The 17,218-nt window shown below is 42.5% G+C and overlaps 2 protein-coding genes across 2 annotated transcripts in view; one reads left to right on the forward strand and one right to left on the reverse strand.

The window, feature by feature from the left end:
• Positions 1 to 12,264, forward strand: part of kifap3a (kinesin-associated protein 3a) — a 34,834-nt gene extending 22,570 nt beyond the window's left edge. The window contains exons 17-20 of the mRNA XM_073476581.1: positions 154 to 239; positions 4,031 to 4,217; positions 4,335 to 4,425; positions 10,847 to 12,264. Coding sequence (XP_073332682.1) covers positions 154 to 239; positions 4,031 to 4,217; positions 4,335 to 4,425; positions 10,847 to 10,946 — 464 coding nt within the window. The 3' untranslated portion in view covers positions 10,947 to 12,264. The remainder of the gene's footprint in view (positions 1 to 153; positions 240 to 4,030; positions 4,218 to 4,334; positions 4,426 to 10,846) is intronic.
• A 3,170-nt stretch (positions 12,265 to 15,434) lies between these two features.
• LOC141004964 (protein Niban 1-like) overlaps positions 15,435 to 17,218 on the reverse strand; it is a 31,418-nt gene continuing 29,634 nt past the window's right edge. Inside the window, exon 14 of the mRNA XM_073476685.1 lies at positions 15,435 to 17,215. Coding sequence (XP_073332786.1) covers positions 15,972 to 17,215 — 1,244 coding nt within the window. The 3' untranslated portion in view covers positions 15,435 to 15,971. The remainder of the gene's footprint in view (positions 17,216 to 17,218) is intronic.

The following is a 17,218-nucleotide window of genomic DNA, read 5'->3' on the forward strand; positions in this document are numbered from 1 at the left end:
GAAATGAAACGGTGAGTGCAGTTTTTCCTTCCCACGGTACCAACACACATCCACTTATTTCCCCTATTGATTGATTAGGGACAAATGATTGATTAAGCATTGAAATGTCCCAGAGATTATCAAATGTTTTCCATCCTTGAGTCCTAATCTAAGAAGCCCCCGCGTACCTCATCGACCTGATGCACGATAACAACGCGGAGATCCGCAAAGTCTGCAACAACACGCTGGACATCATCGCTGTGAGTATTCAGACGCCTCATAAACAACATTTCAGCAATTCAGCTGCTCGTCACTTTTACACTTGCAACTTGAATAAGAATTCAGCATGATTTTTTAATTTTTTTTAACTAATCTCCAGGGTTGCAAGAAAATAGTTGTGGTGAAATTGCAAAAAGAAAAACACTTATTAATGTGCAAATAGAAGCAGAATTAACATACTGGGCCTGGGCCTGGCCTACTGGGCTTCTCTTTTGACGATGGGCTCTGATTTTGTTCATGGCAGAATTTAAGGAAGTCTCGTCAACAGCAATGACGTGTTCATTATTTTTATGCTGGAATATTGATGTTTTTAAAACAAGATTTTGACGCTTCAACACAGGCTGTTAAAGGGACAGTTCACTCTAAAATCAAAATATTTCTTCTTGCCTATAGTGATATTCGTCCATGTAGATTGTTGTGGTGTGAGTTTTGGAGATATCGGCTGTAGAGGTTACTCAAGATAATCCGCAGACTTTGTTGTGAGCAGTTTCATGCAGGAACTATTTTCTTTCTACCAAACTACTTTCCGAACTGTATCACCACGCAGAGGGAGACGTTCATCAACTCATGGACGAGAGGCTCATGCTCGTGACAGGGTGGGATGTAAACACGCTTCCTTCTGCGTTGTGATACAGAAAGCAAATAGTTCCTACATGATCCTGCTCACAACAGGATCTGTGGACTAACTTGAGTAACCAGGTCAAGATTTCTGGAAAGAGTTTTTCAAATTTATATTTTGGCACTTTGAGCTCCACAAGCCGAGTGCCATCTGGTTTTATCATATTGGAGAGATGACCAACATCTCCACAGCCGATAACCCAAACTCTGCAACTCACAACAAAACCATCAAGATGGATGAATAGTACTTTAGTCAAGGACTGTCCCTTTAATATCAGGTAATAACAAAGTTGGTAATCTAGCCTTGGATATCGGAGGTGTCCAGAAAACTTAGCAGCAAGCCCTCATCCTCCTCAGACACTGCTGCGAGTCGTGAAATGAAATGTGAGATAAATATGGTCTAAGTCTGAGAAACAGTAATACCTCCAGCAGGTTTTCAGTCAAACATTTTCTCCTCCTCCTGATCTGCTCGAGTCAGATTTGACATCGGCAATTAACTACCCGATGAATTCCTGAATCACCTCGTGACTGACAGGTGTGGTCAGCTCCCAGTCAGTGTGTGATCGCTGCCAGACCTCAGATCAGCGTAATTAGCTGTAGATTATAGCCAGGCGGTGCAGCGGGCCAGAGGAAGTGTTTCATTGAAATTATCAGTGAGACCTATTAAGATGTGAACCACATGAAAGGCAGCCGGTGGGCTCTGGAGTGTGTCAGCCGCTGGACAGCAGAGGTGAGAGAGAAAGCAGAGCACACACACACACACACACACACACACACACACACACACACACACACACACACACACACACACACACACACACACACACACTCATTACTGCGTGGCTGTGCGGGCTCCTTTTGGCAGCACACGCCATAACTGTGCAGTCCTGAGCCGTTGGCCTTTGATCATCGTGGCCCTGCTCGTGTACAAACACACACGTGGCCTCGCGAGGAGCTTTGTAGATGCTCCAAGTGGGACAGGCGCCGACATCACAGTGATATTCTTAGCCCGGCCGTATTTTCCAGCTCCCAAAAAACTGTCGCACTTCCTCACTCCTGCTGCTGCGATGAGCTCATTGAGTCGTGAGCTCAGTGGCTAATAAACGATCAGTCACATTAGAGAAACTTACTGCTCGGTCACAACCTGACTCATGATTCCAGCCTCTGAACTGGATCAAATGTGTCACTGTCACTGCGGCGCTGAGCGGGGGCCTCTGTGGCGGTCAATGGGCCTGTTTGAGTCCGGGGCCTCGGGTGGCTGTCAGTGCCCACGGGGCTCTGCTTTGCATCTGAATGATTAATCTTTCAGGCCGGGGCGTCGTGGTCTCAAAGGCGGCCTTTATCGCTCCCCCTTCAGCCCCCGCGGAGAAAAGAAAACAGAACTCTGCAGTCGTCCTCTGCACGTAAACAGCCGGGCCGACCGGACGGAGGTTTTTATTAGCTGCAGTGAAGAGGATGGAGACGACACACAGTCACACACACGCGCGCATACCTGTGCACACACTTCCTCTCTGAAGTGATTTCCAGTCACACACATTCTCAGTTTCTCCTCCTCACACACACTCGGGAAGCTCTCACTCCATGCTGACACGGATCATTACAGGGATCACTAGAGCTCCAACGATTAGTTTGATAATCAGTTAATCGATGTCAAACATTGTCTGGTTCCAGCTTCTTCACTGTGAAGATTTGCTGCTTTTCCGTGTCATTTCTGACAGTAAATGAAGAGTTTTTGGATCGTGGCCTGTTGATTGGACAAAAGAAGCAACATGAAAACGTCACTTTAGGCTCTGGGAAATTGTGATGAGCATTTTTTGCAATTTTTTTGATAATTTATAGACTATTAATAGATTTATCTGAAATGATTTATTGGTAATGAAGTAATTGTTGTTGCAGCCCTAATGATCAGTAGAGGGCAGTGACTCGGACAGCAAGCGTCTGATGAGACTGCTGCTACTTTAAACAAAGACTCATCTTTTATGTGAAGTTCTGCCCCTCATCTCATTTTCAGTCATACTAGCAGGACATCTGTGGGGATATTTTTTAGTTTTACTGAAATAACCCTTCAACTTTTCATTAATTTCATAGACCTTCGGTACAGACGGCCACGATTGCCAGAAGATGACTTCTAGTAACGTTGCTGGTCCTTTGACTGTCGCTGTAGCGTGTACTTGACCTGAATGAAAACCAGAGTGGTCGTGTCATATTCTACAGATCTACAGGTTGTTGTTCGTTGTGCAATGCCCTTTGTTGATGACTCATATTTTATTATAATGATTCTGCTCAAACTTGGTGGACACATGAGCTGATTTACTTGAAAGCACTAATTTGTCAAGAATCTTAAGTTAAAATTATTCCCAGTCAATGAATCCTGCTGATTTTTGATTTAGTGCCTCTGTGACACTTGAATGTCATGTCTCAACAATTATTTGATGGATTGCGGTGAAACTTGGTTCAGACATTTACGCTCTTCTCAGATTAAACTGTAATCTCCCTGGTGATCCTCTGAAATTTTGTCTTGATGATGGCGCTAGATGAAAAATCTGTTTGGTTAATGTCCAGATTACCGGCACACCTAATCCGACTCCCCATCAGCTGTAGTGCTAATTAGCAAATATTAGCAGACAAACATGTTGCATTGTCATTTAATTATTTTAATTGTAATCATCTTAGTTTTACGGCTTCTTATATTCTAAACACCATAATTCATCCCTCACATTATCTTCCATAGTCTGAAAGTGTTTCATTATGTAATTGCCTTTCTGTGTTTGTATCCATCTTTTTCCAAATCTCCATCATACCTAATGGGCTATGCCGAGCACCAGAAGTATCACCCATAACCATTTTCCCAGCGTCGTCCCCAGGAAGCTTGTGGATATGTCTTTGATTTTTCCTGTTTAGTTTTGTAATTGACTCGGTGTCATCGTAATTTAGGGTCACCCCTCAATGATCTCTTCAGTATAAATAAAGGTTGAGTGGAATGAATGACTAATGAATTATAAGCATGTTAGCAAGTAGCTCAACGCACAGCGCTCTGCAGAGCCAAACAGGGCAACAGCAGATTTGTTTCTGTTACCTGCTGGTCATTTTGTGGACTAATTGTCTTTGTTTCTGTCTCCCCCCACTCGACCTTCTCCTCCCTCCACGTCTCCAGGAATACGACGAGGAGTGGGGTAAGAAGATCCAGACTGAGAAGTTCCGCTGGTACAACGGTCAGTGGCTGGAGATGGTGGAGAACCGTCAGATGGATGAAGGGGAGCCCTTCCTGTTCGGGGAGGACGGAGAATCCTTCATCGGGACCGGAGACATCCTGGAGAGACCCGACCTGTTCTACAGCGCTGGTACTGACGGCTTTAAAGGAATAGTTAGTAAAGAAGAGTGATGTCTGTTTACACAAAATATCACGTTTGTGTAACTTGATCGTGTATATTAACCAGTCTCTGCATTGTCTGATCCAGATGGGATCATCTCAGCTGACGGTGCCCTCAGTCCTGAGTTCTACACCGACCTCCAGAACGTAGAGCTGGGACAGACCGGATTCATGAGCAGGTAAGGAGCTCTCTGTCCACCTGAACCGGGTTTCAAATCCAGTTAGAGAATCTGAATCATTTTAAATCATACGTGTTGAGGTTTAGCTTCGATCGATCACACTGAGTTCAGACGGCGGTGTGTCGTGTATTTTAGCAGCTGTTGATCATTATTGATGACATATGGAGCACATAAGGCTCAGTGAAGTGCTGCTGGACCTGCTGTTACTGGAATGTGATCTCCCCACGTGGGTCCATGTAGAGCTGATAATGCAGGACGACAGTCACCAAAACCGTCCAAACAATGAGTTACCTGTCAGTCCTCGCGGTCCAACACGTCCGTGTGAACACAAAACTATTGGGCAACTATTGATCCTTTGTCTTTCCAGTCCCAGCCAAGTGAACTGAAGTGGTGTGACGGAGAAGGAGTTTACTCACAATTGTAGAGTGATGTTGGTGAAGGGTTCTTCTTTCTCTGTTAAATACTCTCTGGCTGAGGACACACATGAGCTGTCTTAGAGCGACAGACTGTGTAAACCAAGTGGACGTAGCCACTGTGAAGTCACTCATAGGTTTGTGGACTACTGAAGCTTTGAGTTTGGCATTTTTTGGAGCCAGAAATGAATCATATCTGGACGACGGAGAGGAGCTGGGGAGGGCCGAGGGCTGGACTGACGCGAGCAATGTGCATCCTTACTTGGGATGCAAATTTTAGCTAGTGACAAACTGGCTTAAAACAAAATGAAACTAACCAGAAAAACACGAGTATCATGAAAATGAAGCTGACGAGACATTTTAGGTGACAAAAATCTCAGAATTAACTTTGATGATCAAAAATAATCCATAATTCCCCTCAAATGCATCAAACTATTAATAAAAGATATAAAAGGCTCATAGTAAACACAATGATTCTTAGTTTCAGGTGATTAAACACTAATGAAAACATAATTATCAATATTATCTTCCATTTCTCCCAACAGATCCCCCTTAATGCTGCACATTGGACCTTTTTAAGACCATAAACTCATTAGGAAACAATTTACTGAGATAATGAATGAAGTGAGAAGTCGGGTCATTTTCTCATAAGCTTACATAACAAACATTTCTAAGTCAAACAGGCTTAGAAAGAATGCAGGTTTGAGGCACCTCACAGTCTCTGCTCAGAGCACATTAACCAGACAACAGATGAGTTTCCTGTTTGGCTTTTGATTTGGTGAAAGTGACGATCATAGCAGATCAGATTTATAAAACCTTTATTTGACCCTGAGCAAAGCGAGTAGTGGTATTCAGTAATCTTAATACTGGAGACAAAACTGAGCCAGCTATCGGACCCAACCCACACACACAGAAAATCAGTGTGTGTGCACCATGATGTTGGATGTGAGTGTGTGATGGAGGCTGTCAGCAGGGCAGGTTGTCCTCGTCCAGAAACACTGGCTGTGTCACAGAGGAAACACTAAACTGTGAGTGTTTACCTTCAGCCGGCTCGTCCAGCAGCCAGCGCTGCCCGCTCACATTGTTATTCTGAATCACTATTCGCTGATCTGTGTTATTGAACCAGGCCGGGCCTGAGTCAACAAGCCTCGCCAATCCCAGAAGGCATCGCTCCACCCTCAATAGCAATACTGCAGCTTTGAGAACAAACACTCCGGCTGTCTCTCCGTCTCCATGTTCTTGTTTCTCTCCAACATATCAACTGCTTCAGTCCCAATCCACCGCTGACATTCCACAGCGAAACATGAAACTGCAGCCTAGGAATTAAAAATCAATCCTGTTATCACTCGAGTTTCTCCTGAATCCGTTTTTAGTCCCAATATCGAGCGGCAGCTGATTCGATCCGCTGCTGATGATGAATAGTTGAGGAAACGGAGAGTTTGTTGTGAGTAATTTGTCTTATTTGTTATCAAACTTCTCGTTGCGTGCGATAAAGCTCGTGTTGATGGATTTTTTTTCCTCCCCCCTTCGCAGGCAGGAATGTTTAGTTTGGCGGCTGTTGAGAGGCCGACTGTGACACAGTCGGTCCGACCAGAGGACGGCCAGAAAGAGAAACCCCTTCACTCGTTTCTTTATTGTCTGTTTTTTCTCTCTTTCTTTTCTCATTCTGTCGCTCGCCTCGCTCGCTCTCTCTCAGCTTTGTAACTGATACCTTTTAAATATACTGAGAGCGCCGGGGGAATCGGCGTCTGTGAGACTGTTTTAATTTGGCCGCTGTACTCTGAGTGATCCAGGTTAACAAAATAATCAAAGCCAGCTCCGGCGCTTATTTTAAACTATGTGTGAAACATGGTGTGAATGGGGCCTTTTAAAATGGACGTCACACTGTACAATCACTACTATTTATATGAATATCATAATGAGCTTTTATACCAAGTGTAAATACTCGGCACTAAATAACCAATGATGTAATGTAATATACAGTACAAACTGTATACTCTTGTACTGCACTTTAGTACAATTTTAAGGTATTTGTACTTGTACTTCCATTTTCTGCTACTTCATACTTCCATTCCGCTACATTTTGTACTTTTTACTCCACTATATTTGATAAATTTAGTTACTAGTTACTTTGCAGATTAAATGCTGCAAATGTCTATCTATACAGGTTGAATGAGACACACCTGTTTATATTGGATTTTAGTGGAATTTCTATTGTTCATGAATATTTTAAAGAAAAGTCTGCAGGTGTGTCTCATTCAACCAGTACAGGAAAACATTTCTGTATTGATTTTGAGTCGATGGGTCAAATCACCTGGAAGCTATTGAAAACAATGGCTGATGTTTTCATAAAAAATACAGATTTTTCTTTAGAATTTCTATTGTTCATGAATATTTTTAAGAAAAATCTGCAGTGTTTTTTTCAATAGCTTCCAGGTCATTTGACCCATCGACTCAAAATCAGTGCCAAAATAATAATAATTTGCTGAGGCTGTCGTGTTGGTGAGCTGTAACCTGAGCAGTGACAGCAGGAGGAGATGAAAGTGAGGCCCTGTAGAGACGGACGCAGGGAGGCGAAGGGTCACACCGAAGGAGGAAAAAGGCCTGATTCCTTTTCCTGTTCGCTGCCGAGGAATGTCCTCAGTGGGATGGGACGTGTCCCCGCCGCCTCCTCTGGGGCCAAACTGGGAACACTGGGCCCCTTGTCTCAGTGGCCCCCAACCACCATCGCCTCATTTTGTCGGCGTGTCACAATACACACAAAGCGAATGAGCTGGCAGGTTAATTTACATGTTTCATAATGAGAAATATCACAGCTGAACGGCAGCAGCGTCAGGCGTCGCTTCTGAGGTCCACAGCTTCAAAAATATTCAAAACATGAGAGAAAGAAAGCAACAATCATCCTGCGGGATCAGTTATTAAAAGTCCTCGGCTACAGAGGTTTTAAATCAAGTCCTGCTTGTGTCGAGGGCTCTGTCAGCCTTATTTAAGTTTCCAGTGTTTACATTTTTGTTTTTTGATCCATTTCTTCAGCACTTCTAAAAAGATATATGCACGTTTTATGACCTTTAGTAATTGCTTCAGGGCTGCACAATAAATGGAAATATTATCAAAATATGGCTGAGTGCAAATCACAGAAGCTACAACGTGTGACGAACAGCATCACAGTGAAATACTGTAGAGCTGCAGAGACGTCCTGACCTACAGATCAGATGTAAGAAAACACGTTTGTTTGGTAAAGACCTCAACAAATGACACATCATCAGGATTTTAATATAATTTTCAATGAAAATTAAAATTGCGATGCAGAAATGTTCATTTTCACTCATCATTAATTATATTGAAATGTTAATATCTGTCACAAAGATTGACACAACTTGTGGGAAAAGTGAAAATATTTAAATATGATCATAAATCAGTCCTTTGGGGGTGCTAGCTTCAGTTTGACTCACATCCAAAATGGATAAACAACTTGTCTGCCCAGACTGCCTGTCAGGCTCTTATTAGTACATCATATTATTCTGATCCTGATGCATCATAAACAATACAAGTTTATTAGCAGTTATTTCCAAATTATGTTTAATTCTGTAGATGTTGTTGTCTAGTATCAACACCTTTTTGGTTTTTAAGTTTGAAGTGAAAGCTGAATTAACTATAAATCAATCAGACATCTGATGATTTGTTGATGAATCCAAAGGTTCCCTCTCAGGGTACTGAAAGGGCTGTAAGATAACTGACTGGTTACAGGATGATAAACAGGATAGAAAAGCAAAAGAAATCTTCTGAAGTTAGATAAAATAGTTTTTTTTAAAATCTTTATTGTGTCTTTTATCTGAATATTTTTAAGAGGTGTAAAGAGGTAAAACAGTGATGATAAATATCATAATCTGCCCTTTTCTGACATTTTATAGACAAAACACATCAGATGGTTTGTTACACAGAGCGATCTGGAAAGGCGGAGCTAGAAACAGTTTGGAAAAGGGCAGGCACCTTCAAAATATACTTGGCATCTGATTGGATGAACCACCTGTCTATCACTGTCCGTAATGAGCTAACAGACAGTCTCTTCTCTCGCCTGAAGCTGCCAGGAGTTCCTCAGAGGACGCTGATCGGTTCAATGCCCGCATGTTCGGCCTCGAGCGCGTAGTTTGAAGCCTGGCAAGATGGATTTGCAAGTTCATGTGATCACGCAAATCTGAAAGCAGTCTGAAAATATCATAGTTTCAGCTCTGCTTACAGCAAACCAAAGTTAGTAAGAAGAACTGATGATGGAGAGAGAACTCTCTCGCCCCTGAAAACCCAGCAAGCACTCGTATAACATCAAAGCTGTCCCAAACTTGTGAGTCAGGACAGAGACTGAACATCAGGACTCATACAGGTCCTGTAGAGATCCTGGAAGTCCAGGCTGAGGTCTAACTATCCAGGCAGGCAGGCGGATGGTGTGAGTCAGAGCTCCAGTGTTCCTCCAGCCTCCTTTAGCCTGGCTCTCAAATCCCCCTTGACAGCCGTAGCGTGCGGAGAGGAAAAAGACATATTTCTGCCCGGGGAGGAGGGAGAGGAGATGGTGGTGGTGGGGGGATGTGGAGGGGGGGCAAAGGCAAAACAGAGAGGTGGAGGAGGAGGAGGAGGAGGAGGTGGGAGGAGGAGGTGGAAGGAGGAGGTGGAGGTGGAGTGGGGATATGGTGCAAGCTGTGTAACTGATCGCTGGAAGTGATTTGGCTAAAAACAACACGTCATTATAGGCGCTTGCAGGGGCAAAGCAAACAGCTCGTATTTTAGAAGTTAGGGCGAGCACGACGGGCCGGCCGGCAGCACAGACAGACGGGATACGTGTGAGAGGTGGTGTCATCCATCAGAGCCCAGTTTATCCATCAAATGCTCCGTCCTGACGAGGCCCATCGCCGTGACCCCAACACCACCACCGCCGGCAGACTCCCAGCAGCTGGTCAGAAGATGGAGCGTGAAATCGGCCCCCACCCTCCGTATCCACATCCCCATAGTAACTGATTTATACGCTGTAGATACAGGCCTTTTATCATCCCCCTCAACAGGCCCCTGTTGCCGGGCAGAGGGGCAGCCAGGTCCTCCAGGTTAGGCCGTCAGCCTCCGCCCTCGTCACGGCGGCGTGTTTTGACATCTCTCCGGTTTTTTTATGGCTTGGCCGCTCTGCTGTTTACCCCTCCAGCCATGAGCAGTGTGTAACTCACACACTCATTGTGGATGTCCAACACCTGCAGCAGGGCAGATGAATATTACATTAACTTTTTATGAGCCTCTTTTTTTCATTTGTGCTGTGACTGAGTGATCGGTCTGACCTCGGGCGGGTGGAGGGTTTCCTGAGAGATGTCTGGTGTCAGAGCTCCACCTGCTGGTCTGATGGTATAAAACTAATATATCTCTGACTGTGATCCTGAACTTTCGGTCCTCACTATCACATTGTGTGGACAACCAGTCATTCCAGCCAGTCCAACTCCTTGTTCATTAACGTGCTGCGAGATCAGCCTCCACTCTTCACACCTGCCGGCATTAGTCAGGTTTGGAAGTGAAAAAGAGGGATATTTTCTGGGGGATCGTCATAAAACAATGGACAACTTTTACAGAAACACCACTGCCTTCAGCAAACAGCCATTAACCTCCACTGAACTGTGGACATGCTAACATTCAGCACACGGACCATTTCATGCCGGTGTGACTTCACACGTCAGTGGATTTAATGCCACTGAACAGAAACATTTAAAAATAGTATTTCTGGGTGTTTTATGTATTTATTGAAAGTCATATTGAAAGAAAACTATTATTTTGTGATTTACTTGTTTGCCTGATGTTCAGACGCCGTATGAGTGAATGAAAGACCGACTGACTGACTCAGTGACCGTCTGGCTGACAGTGCCACACACACCTTTTTATGAAGAGTAATTCATGAATGTATTTGTCTCCTCCTCATCTCTGTGTCTGGTTTTATCAGACTGTATTAATTTCCCCCGTCTCTCCCTCTCCTGTGGTCTCAGTGCGTCGGAGCAGTTTGTGGCAGCAGATCGACCCGTCAGCGCCTACGGCTTCCACCCTGACGACCCCTTTTTCTACAACTACAGCACGGCCTCCCGGTAAACCTGGAGCCTCACACACACACGAATACTGTACAAACACTGTATTCACTCTGCAGCCGATTGTGAAGGAAGAATATGAACACGTGTCTTAGCTTTATGTATCTCACTGCGAAGAATTATCATCTTAACCATCAGTTAGTGTGTTAGAGTCGAACAATGTCCGAGAATCGAGTGTCTGAATAATCTCTCATCTGAAGACACTGAGCCTACTTCAGGATCTCTGCTGGGACCAACTGGAAGTCATTTTTTCTTGTTTAGCTTTATTCGGATGAATTTGTAACTTAACACCTGACTTTTCTGAAGTGATTCAAGAGCACGCGCTGTGTCTCAAAGCTCAATATTACTCTGTTTTTAAAGATAAACTGGGCAGCTGTTGATTCAACACTGAACTGCACTCAAGATCTTCTGATTTTCTGACCACAGTCTGCCTCACGTGATGAGTCATAAACATTATTTAAATCAAAAGACAACAGCTAAATGAGCGAGTGTGCTTTGAGAGATAAGTCTGGTGTTTATTGTCAAACCAGCGATGTGTCAGTGTGTGTGTGTTCATGGTGATGTAGGAACAGCGTGGCTCATCGGTGTGTTTTTAATAGTTTCTGGAAACACTACTGAAAATGAGTCGGGGATATGGGTGCATATGTGAATAGATATGCAAGTCAAATGAAATGCGCCACATTACTTCTGGGGACCAAAAATATTCACAATAAACAAAATAAAACCTGAGACATGTCGCAGAATAAACAACCAAGTGAGACATTAAAATGTCCCTGACTGATTCTGAGTAGTTTATATCAGGCTCATTAAACTGAGTGCCGGTTTGAGTCCTTCATGAAGAAAAATCTAAAACATCATCAGATGTTGTTGGAGGCTTCTGTACTCCAGCCTCACTGTCTGAAGTCGTTGTCAGGGGTTCTCAACTTATTTATCATCACAGTCTTTAACTAGAAAGTGAGTTTTTTCTTTCTCAGACTGTTTAATGTCAGCGGAGACACGACAGATGAAAACATCATTTCTTCCCACACTACATTTATTACATTTTTTTGTTTTTCGATCTATTTTTCTTCTGTAATATTTCTTTTTTTCACACGAGTGGAAAGAAAATTTGGACGTTTATTTAAGTTCAGATTTCTGTTCTGGGCATTTATGCAAATTTGTGCATATTTAATTAGAGTACTTAGTAGTTTTTGATGTAAGAAATCAACTGAGGAAGTTTCATGGTGATGTCTGATAGGTAAAGTTTGAATTTTAAAATCCAAATGTTTAAATGATTTTTTCCTCACACTCAAATTTCCACTTCAGCAGCTTACAAACACCGAACTTTCCACTTTTATTGCTCTGTATATTGTCTTTACAGAGGGCTGTGTTCATATTTCACTCACAGCCTGATTTATAGAACTTTTTAAATCTAAAAACGTGGAGAAAATTGATCTTTTATGACTTTGGCAGTATTTTCTTGATTTATGGAGTGATTAAAGGAGATATCCAAGACTTCCTCTGTAAAAACCTTTTGGCTCTAATATGTCGACAACATGAAACAAGAATGTTGAAACTGGATTTATTCAATGTTTGCATTCATGTTTAAGCAAATTGGTGAATTGTAAATAACATAATGGCTCATTTTTACATTTAAACATAAAATATCACAATTATTATTTACATTTCTTCCCTTTTCACCTGTGGTGTCTCCCCTTAAAGGATTTTAGAGGCTTGAAGAGAACAAAGAAGTGAGGAGAACACTTTCTGTCTGATCCCTTTAATCATTTTGAGACCTCTCCGCACGCTGGGAGCCACCAAGTGACGCTTTATGCAACATGCAGTCGCTTTAGATAATTATACGTTAGGAAAACACTTTGTGTCACGGGACTGTATTGTCTTAATTATTTACTGGGATGTTTGTTGAAAATAGTTATGCATTAACTATGGAATTTGGTGCTTATTATTATTGTTGTTGTTGTTATTATTATAATTATTGTTAGTAGTATAGGGAAAATACTGTAGACAGAAGCTTCTGTTGGTACAATTTAAATTAGTGGAGGACTGAAACTAAAAAAATAAACGTTGCGCCATAAGATAAGAATAAATAAATGTAGACATTCATTTATAAAATGTTATAAATGCATAAATTCTGTTTTACTTTGCTTCTGTATTAATTTCCCTATTTTTTAATCTTACTATGTGTTTTACCATATTTTTAATTAATTAATTAATTTATTTATGTGTTATTTGGCAAAATCCAAAGGTAAGAGAGTACCAAAAAATAAATATGTAAGAAAAATACATACAATTAATAAATAGGTTAAATTAGATTTGGGAATTAATACAAAAGTTAATCAAATTAATACAGAAATGCCAGTTTTAGTCATATTTTACAAATAAATCAAGGCCTACATTTATTTTCAGTTTTATTTTCTGCGCATTTAATGTCATAATTTCATATTTGAGCCATTTATTTATTTCTGATTTGGGCAGCATCAGTCGTCCGTACTGAACAGCATGAAACTTGTCTACAGGAATGAAAAAAATAATCCAACATATATGAAAAATACAGTTCCCAGTAATAACTGAACAATTACTAAATATTTATTTTGGTTTAAATGGATCTTTTCTTTCATGGAAGTTAAAGTGGAAATGCTCGACTAACCACCCTTCAATAACTGTCTGAGAGAATTATCTCTATTTTCCCTGTAATAAATACTAAATTACACAGTTCTGTCCAGGAAACGTCTCAGAAAATTATAGACCAAAAATGAAAAGTGACCATTATTATCTTTTTTTTTTTTTTTTTCTGTCTACACTGGAAGCTCTGCAGTCGACTGTATGAAATCTAGTCTCTGGATTAAGATGTCATTTATCTTTATATCTGTGAATGTAATTTAAGAAGAAATGTTAACAGCCTTTATCTTGAAAAATGTGTTTTAAATATGAACAAATGTTAAAGAGAATCTGCTGCAGCTTTTTTTTCTTAATATTCTCGTCCTTGATGTGCCTGGAGCGCCGCTCGCCTGCTGAAATATGAGCTACTTTTTTTTCTGTGGTGCAATATATCAAATAAATGGAAGGAATATTATTGAAGTCAAACTGTGTTTAGTCTGTAATCCGTCACAGATGTTGGATTAGTTGCAGGTTTTTGATATTACTCAGTGCGCCGTGTCTGTGATTGGTTAAAAAAAATAAATGTTGTGGACCGTAAATAAATAATCAAAGCATCGTGCTGTGTTTGTTTTATTGGCAAATAAATCCATTCATTGTTTGTGTTGTTTTCCCAACATTGAGAGCAGAGAGTTCACACAGGAATCGTTCGAGGGCATGTTTGTTTACAGACTCCTATTTTATTATTCATATTTCCACACAATGTTTCCATTAACCAACATTCATCTGGTGGTCAGTTCAGGTCATCGCTGTAAACTAACCACGACTGTATGAGATGCTCTGCTCAGGGAGAAGGCACTCGGTGGAGACGACGCTCCAGCACAGGTGTTCGGACTCGGACCGGTCTCTACGGCAACCGCATCCACACCACAGAGGCTGATGTCCGTCGTCGTGTGACTTAAGGCACGTGGAGGCAGCATGGAGGTACGTAAAGGCACTTTGATGAGCTACTTCTTCAGTGAAAATCCTTCAGTAGGTCAAAAGATCGCTTGTGCCTGAACTACGGCTTCAGTGGTATTGATCAAGTTGATCGATAAACAGTCTAATATATTCAAATATCTGTTACTGTGATTTCTAAATTAATTGGTGACACTTTTGAGTCTCGTGTCTGTTTTAGAGAAATGGTTCAACATTTTGGGGAATTCATTTGTTTTTCCCCTGAGAGCGAGACGTTCAGATGGATATCAATCTTCAGTATCAGTGAAGTCGGAGTCATTATAATCACAGTCGATGATGAAGACGTTTGGTTTGGTTAATTTTTGTCATCAGTTATAAATTAGATTTTCGCTGTGAGAAAATGGCCGTAAAAGCAAAAGTAGAAACTGTTGGTTAAGTCTCCAGGTCAATCTGTGAGAGTTGGCAGCCCGGTTTAAAATTCTAATCCTGATTACAATCCCAACTTCTACAAAATGTATCAGGAATCTGATAACGTTGTCTTTTTTTTGTAACTGTACAGAATACAGCTTTGTGTTTTTGTCGCTGGTCCATGTATTCTGTTTAAGAGGAGACCCGTGTGGCTTTTTCAGGGCTGAGACTGAAATAGGATGTTTGGGACTGATATTCATTTGCAGCAAAAATCAAACTCTGGACTTTCGAACCACCAGTGATTCAATTTACTCAATTACTTGACCTGAGTACTCCTTTTTCTGCTGCTTTAAACTTCCTCTCCCCTTGATTTATTATTTTATTGTTGGGGCGGGACATTGTGTGAGAGGACGTGGCATCAGAGCTAAAGTTGCACATTTGTAAATTATTTTTTAACTAACGTTTATTTCCTTTATCAGCAAATCACTGATCAGTTTATAAATGAAGATGCACCGCGATGAGTTGTGTTTGGGTAACATTGTAAATTCAGTAATTATGTTCCAGTAAATATATATTACAAATACGACACGTGGTTTCGCTGACATATAAAAATAACAAAATTGATATCCATCTTCACATCGTACTCTTAGAAAGTGTATTTTCCAAAATATTTATCTACCAAAGCTTAAGTACATTTCCAGAAGATTCTTCACAATCTTGATAAAACATTTCTACATCCAGATTTTCTAAAACAATTTGGTGCTAAAATAATCGTAGTGTTAAAAAACAAATCCTGTCAGAATGAATCAGACCTGTTGGTTTTTATACACCGCTGATATATTGATATGTTAATGATTTGTATAAATAATTTACAGTGATTTCATGCATATGTGTTTAAAAAAAGTTCATGGAAGCGTCTGAATGTTTCTCAGGAGTCTTTCTGTTTCTGCTCGGAGGACGGTGTTTGAACTTCAGGACAGTTTGTGGAAGCTGGTCATGATCTGGTTCCTTCAGCAGAACATCCGTTGTCCCTCTGCAGGACAGCGATGCAGGTGCCGGCTGCGATGCTTCACTCTTCTTTGGGAACTCCATCGGGGTAATGCTGCACCAGCTCCTCCACCTCGATCACCTCCACCACCAGGTCTCGGATCTCCTTGATGGAGTCGAAGGCCTGGGCTCCAGGGCTGGAGGGCGTTTCCTCTCTGACGGGATCAGAAGACTCGGAGGTTGTAGCTCCAGCCTCGATGTCGTCGCTCACAGCTTCAGTCTGGGCCTGAGGAGCCTGCTTGTCACTCGCCGGTCTGGCCTCAGCCGGATCGTCTGAGCTCGGAGGTGATTTGCTGAGGGTCCTCTCGTCCTCCAAGACGTCAGAGGTCGTCGAGACTTCGTCATCGCTGCTCTGTGTCACTTTGACCTCCTCCGTGGACTCGACATCTGACGGAGCCGACTCGCTTCCTACTGACACATCCAGAGAATTGGGGTCTGAGACTGTACCTGGTTCTGCTTCTGCTTGCTTGATGTCTGCAGGTGTGAGTACGGGTGTTTCACCACTAGAGGGAGCCACTAAGTTGGTTTCTGAGCTTTCACAGTGCGTCTCTTCTTCACTGCTGGCTGCAGTTTGGGACTCAGTACCTTCTGCTGAAGTGTTTTCAGGTTCATTTGTGGAATCAGGAGCTTCTGTCTGTGCTGCTGCTGCTTCTACTTCTGTCTTTATATTTTCTACAACAGCGGGGATTTCTGACAAAGTGATTTCTGCTGCTTTTGGGGTGTCTGTGTTCTGCTCCAGAGGCTCAGCAGCCGTCTCAACGTTTTCTGTCTGGACAGAAATCACTTCCTCTTGGGTCACAGTTTCTGGAGCGGCTGCTATGTTCACTTCCTGCGTCTCACTCTGGGTGGTTGTCTCTGCTAAAGCTGAGGTATCGAGTGCAACAGGAGTCACAGTTTGGACGATATCTTCTTCTTTGGGTGCCGGTACGTCCTCCTCCTGACTGACAGCGACGCTCTGAACTGCCTCTTTTTGCTCCACCTTCCCCAGAGGCGTCTCAATGACTGCTGCCCTGTCTGTTGAGGCTTCACTCTGCAGCACCCCGTTCACTTTCTCCACCTTCTCAGGGGTGGACGGCTGACCGTTGACCGCAAGAGGAGACGCAGGCTGCGGCTCAGGGGTTTTAGTCGGGGAGGAGAGCGCCATGGCGGGGCTGCTCGGGGTGGAGACGGACGGGGAGGAGAGGCTGGAGCGGCTGGACTGACTGAGCAGGTCTCTGCTGTCTGTGAACAGGTTGTACTTCTTCAGGCTCGCCGCCTCCTTCACCACTG

This window comes from Pagrus major, chromosome 11 (genome assembly GCF_040436345.1).
Source record: "Pagrus major chromosome 11, Pma_NU_1.0".
Lineage (NCBI taxonomy): Eukaryota > Metazoa > Chordata > Actinopteri > Spariformes > Sparidae > Pagrus > Pagrus major.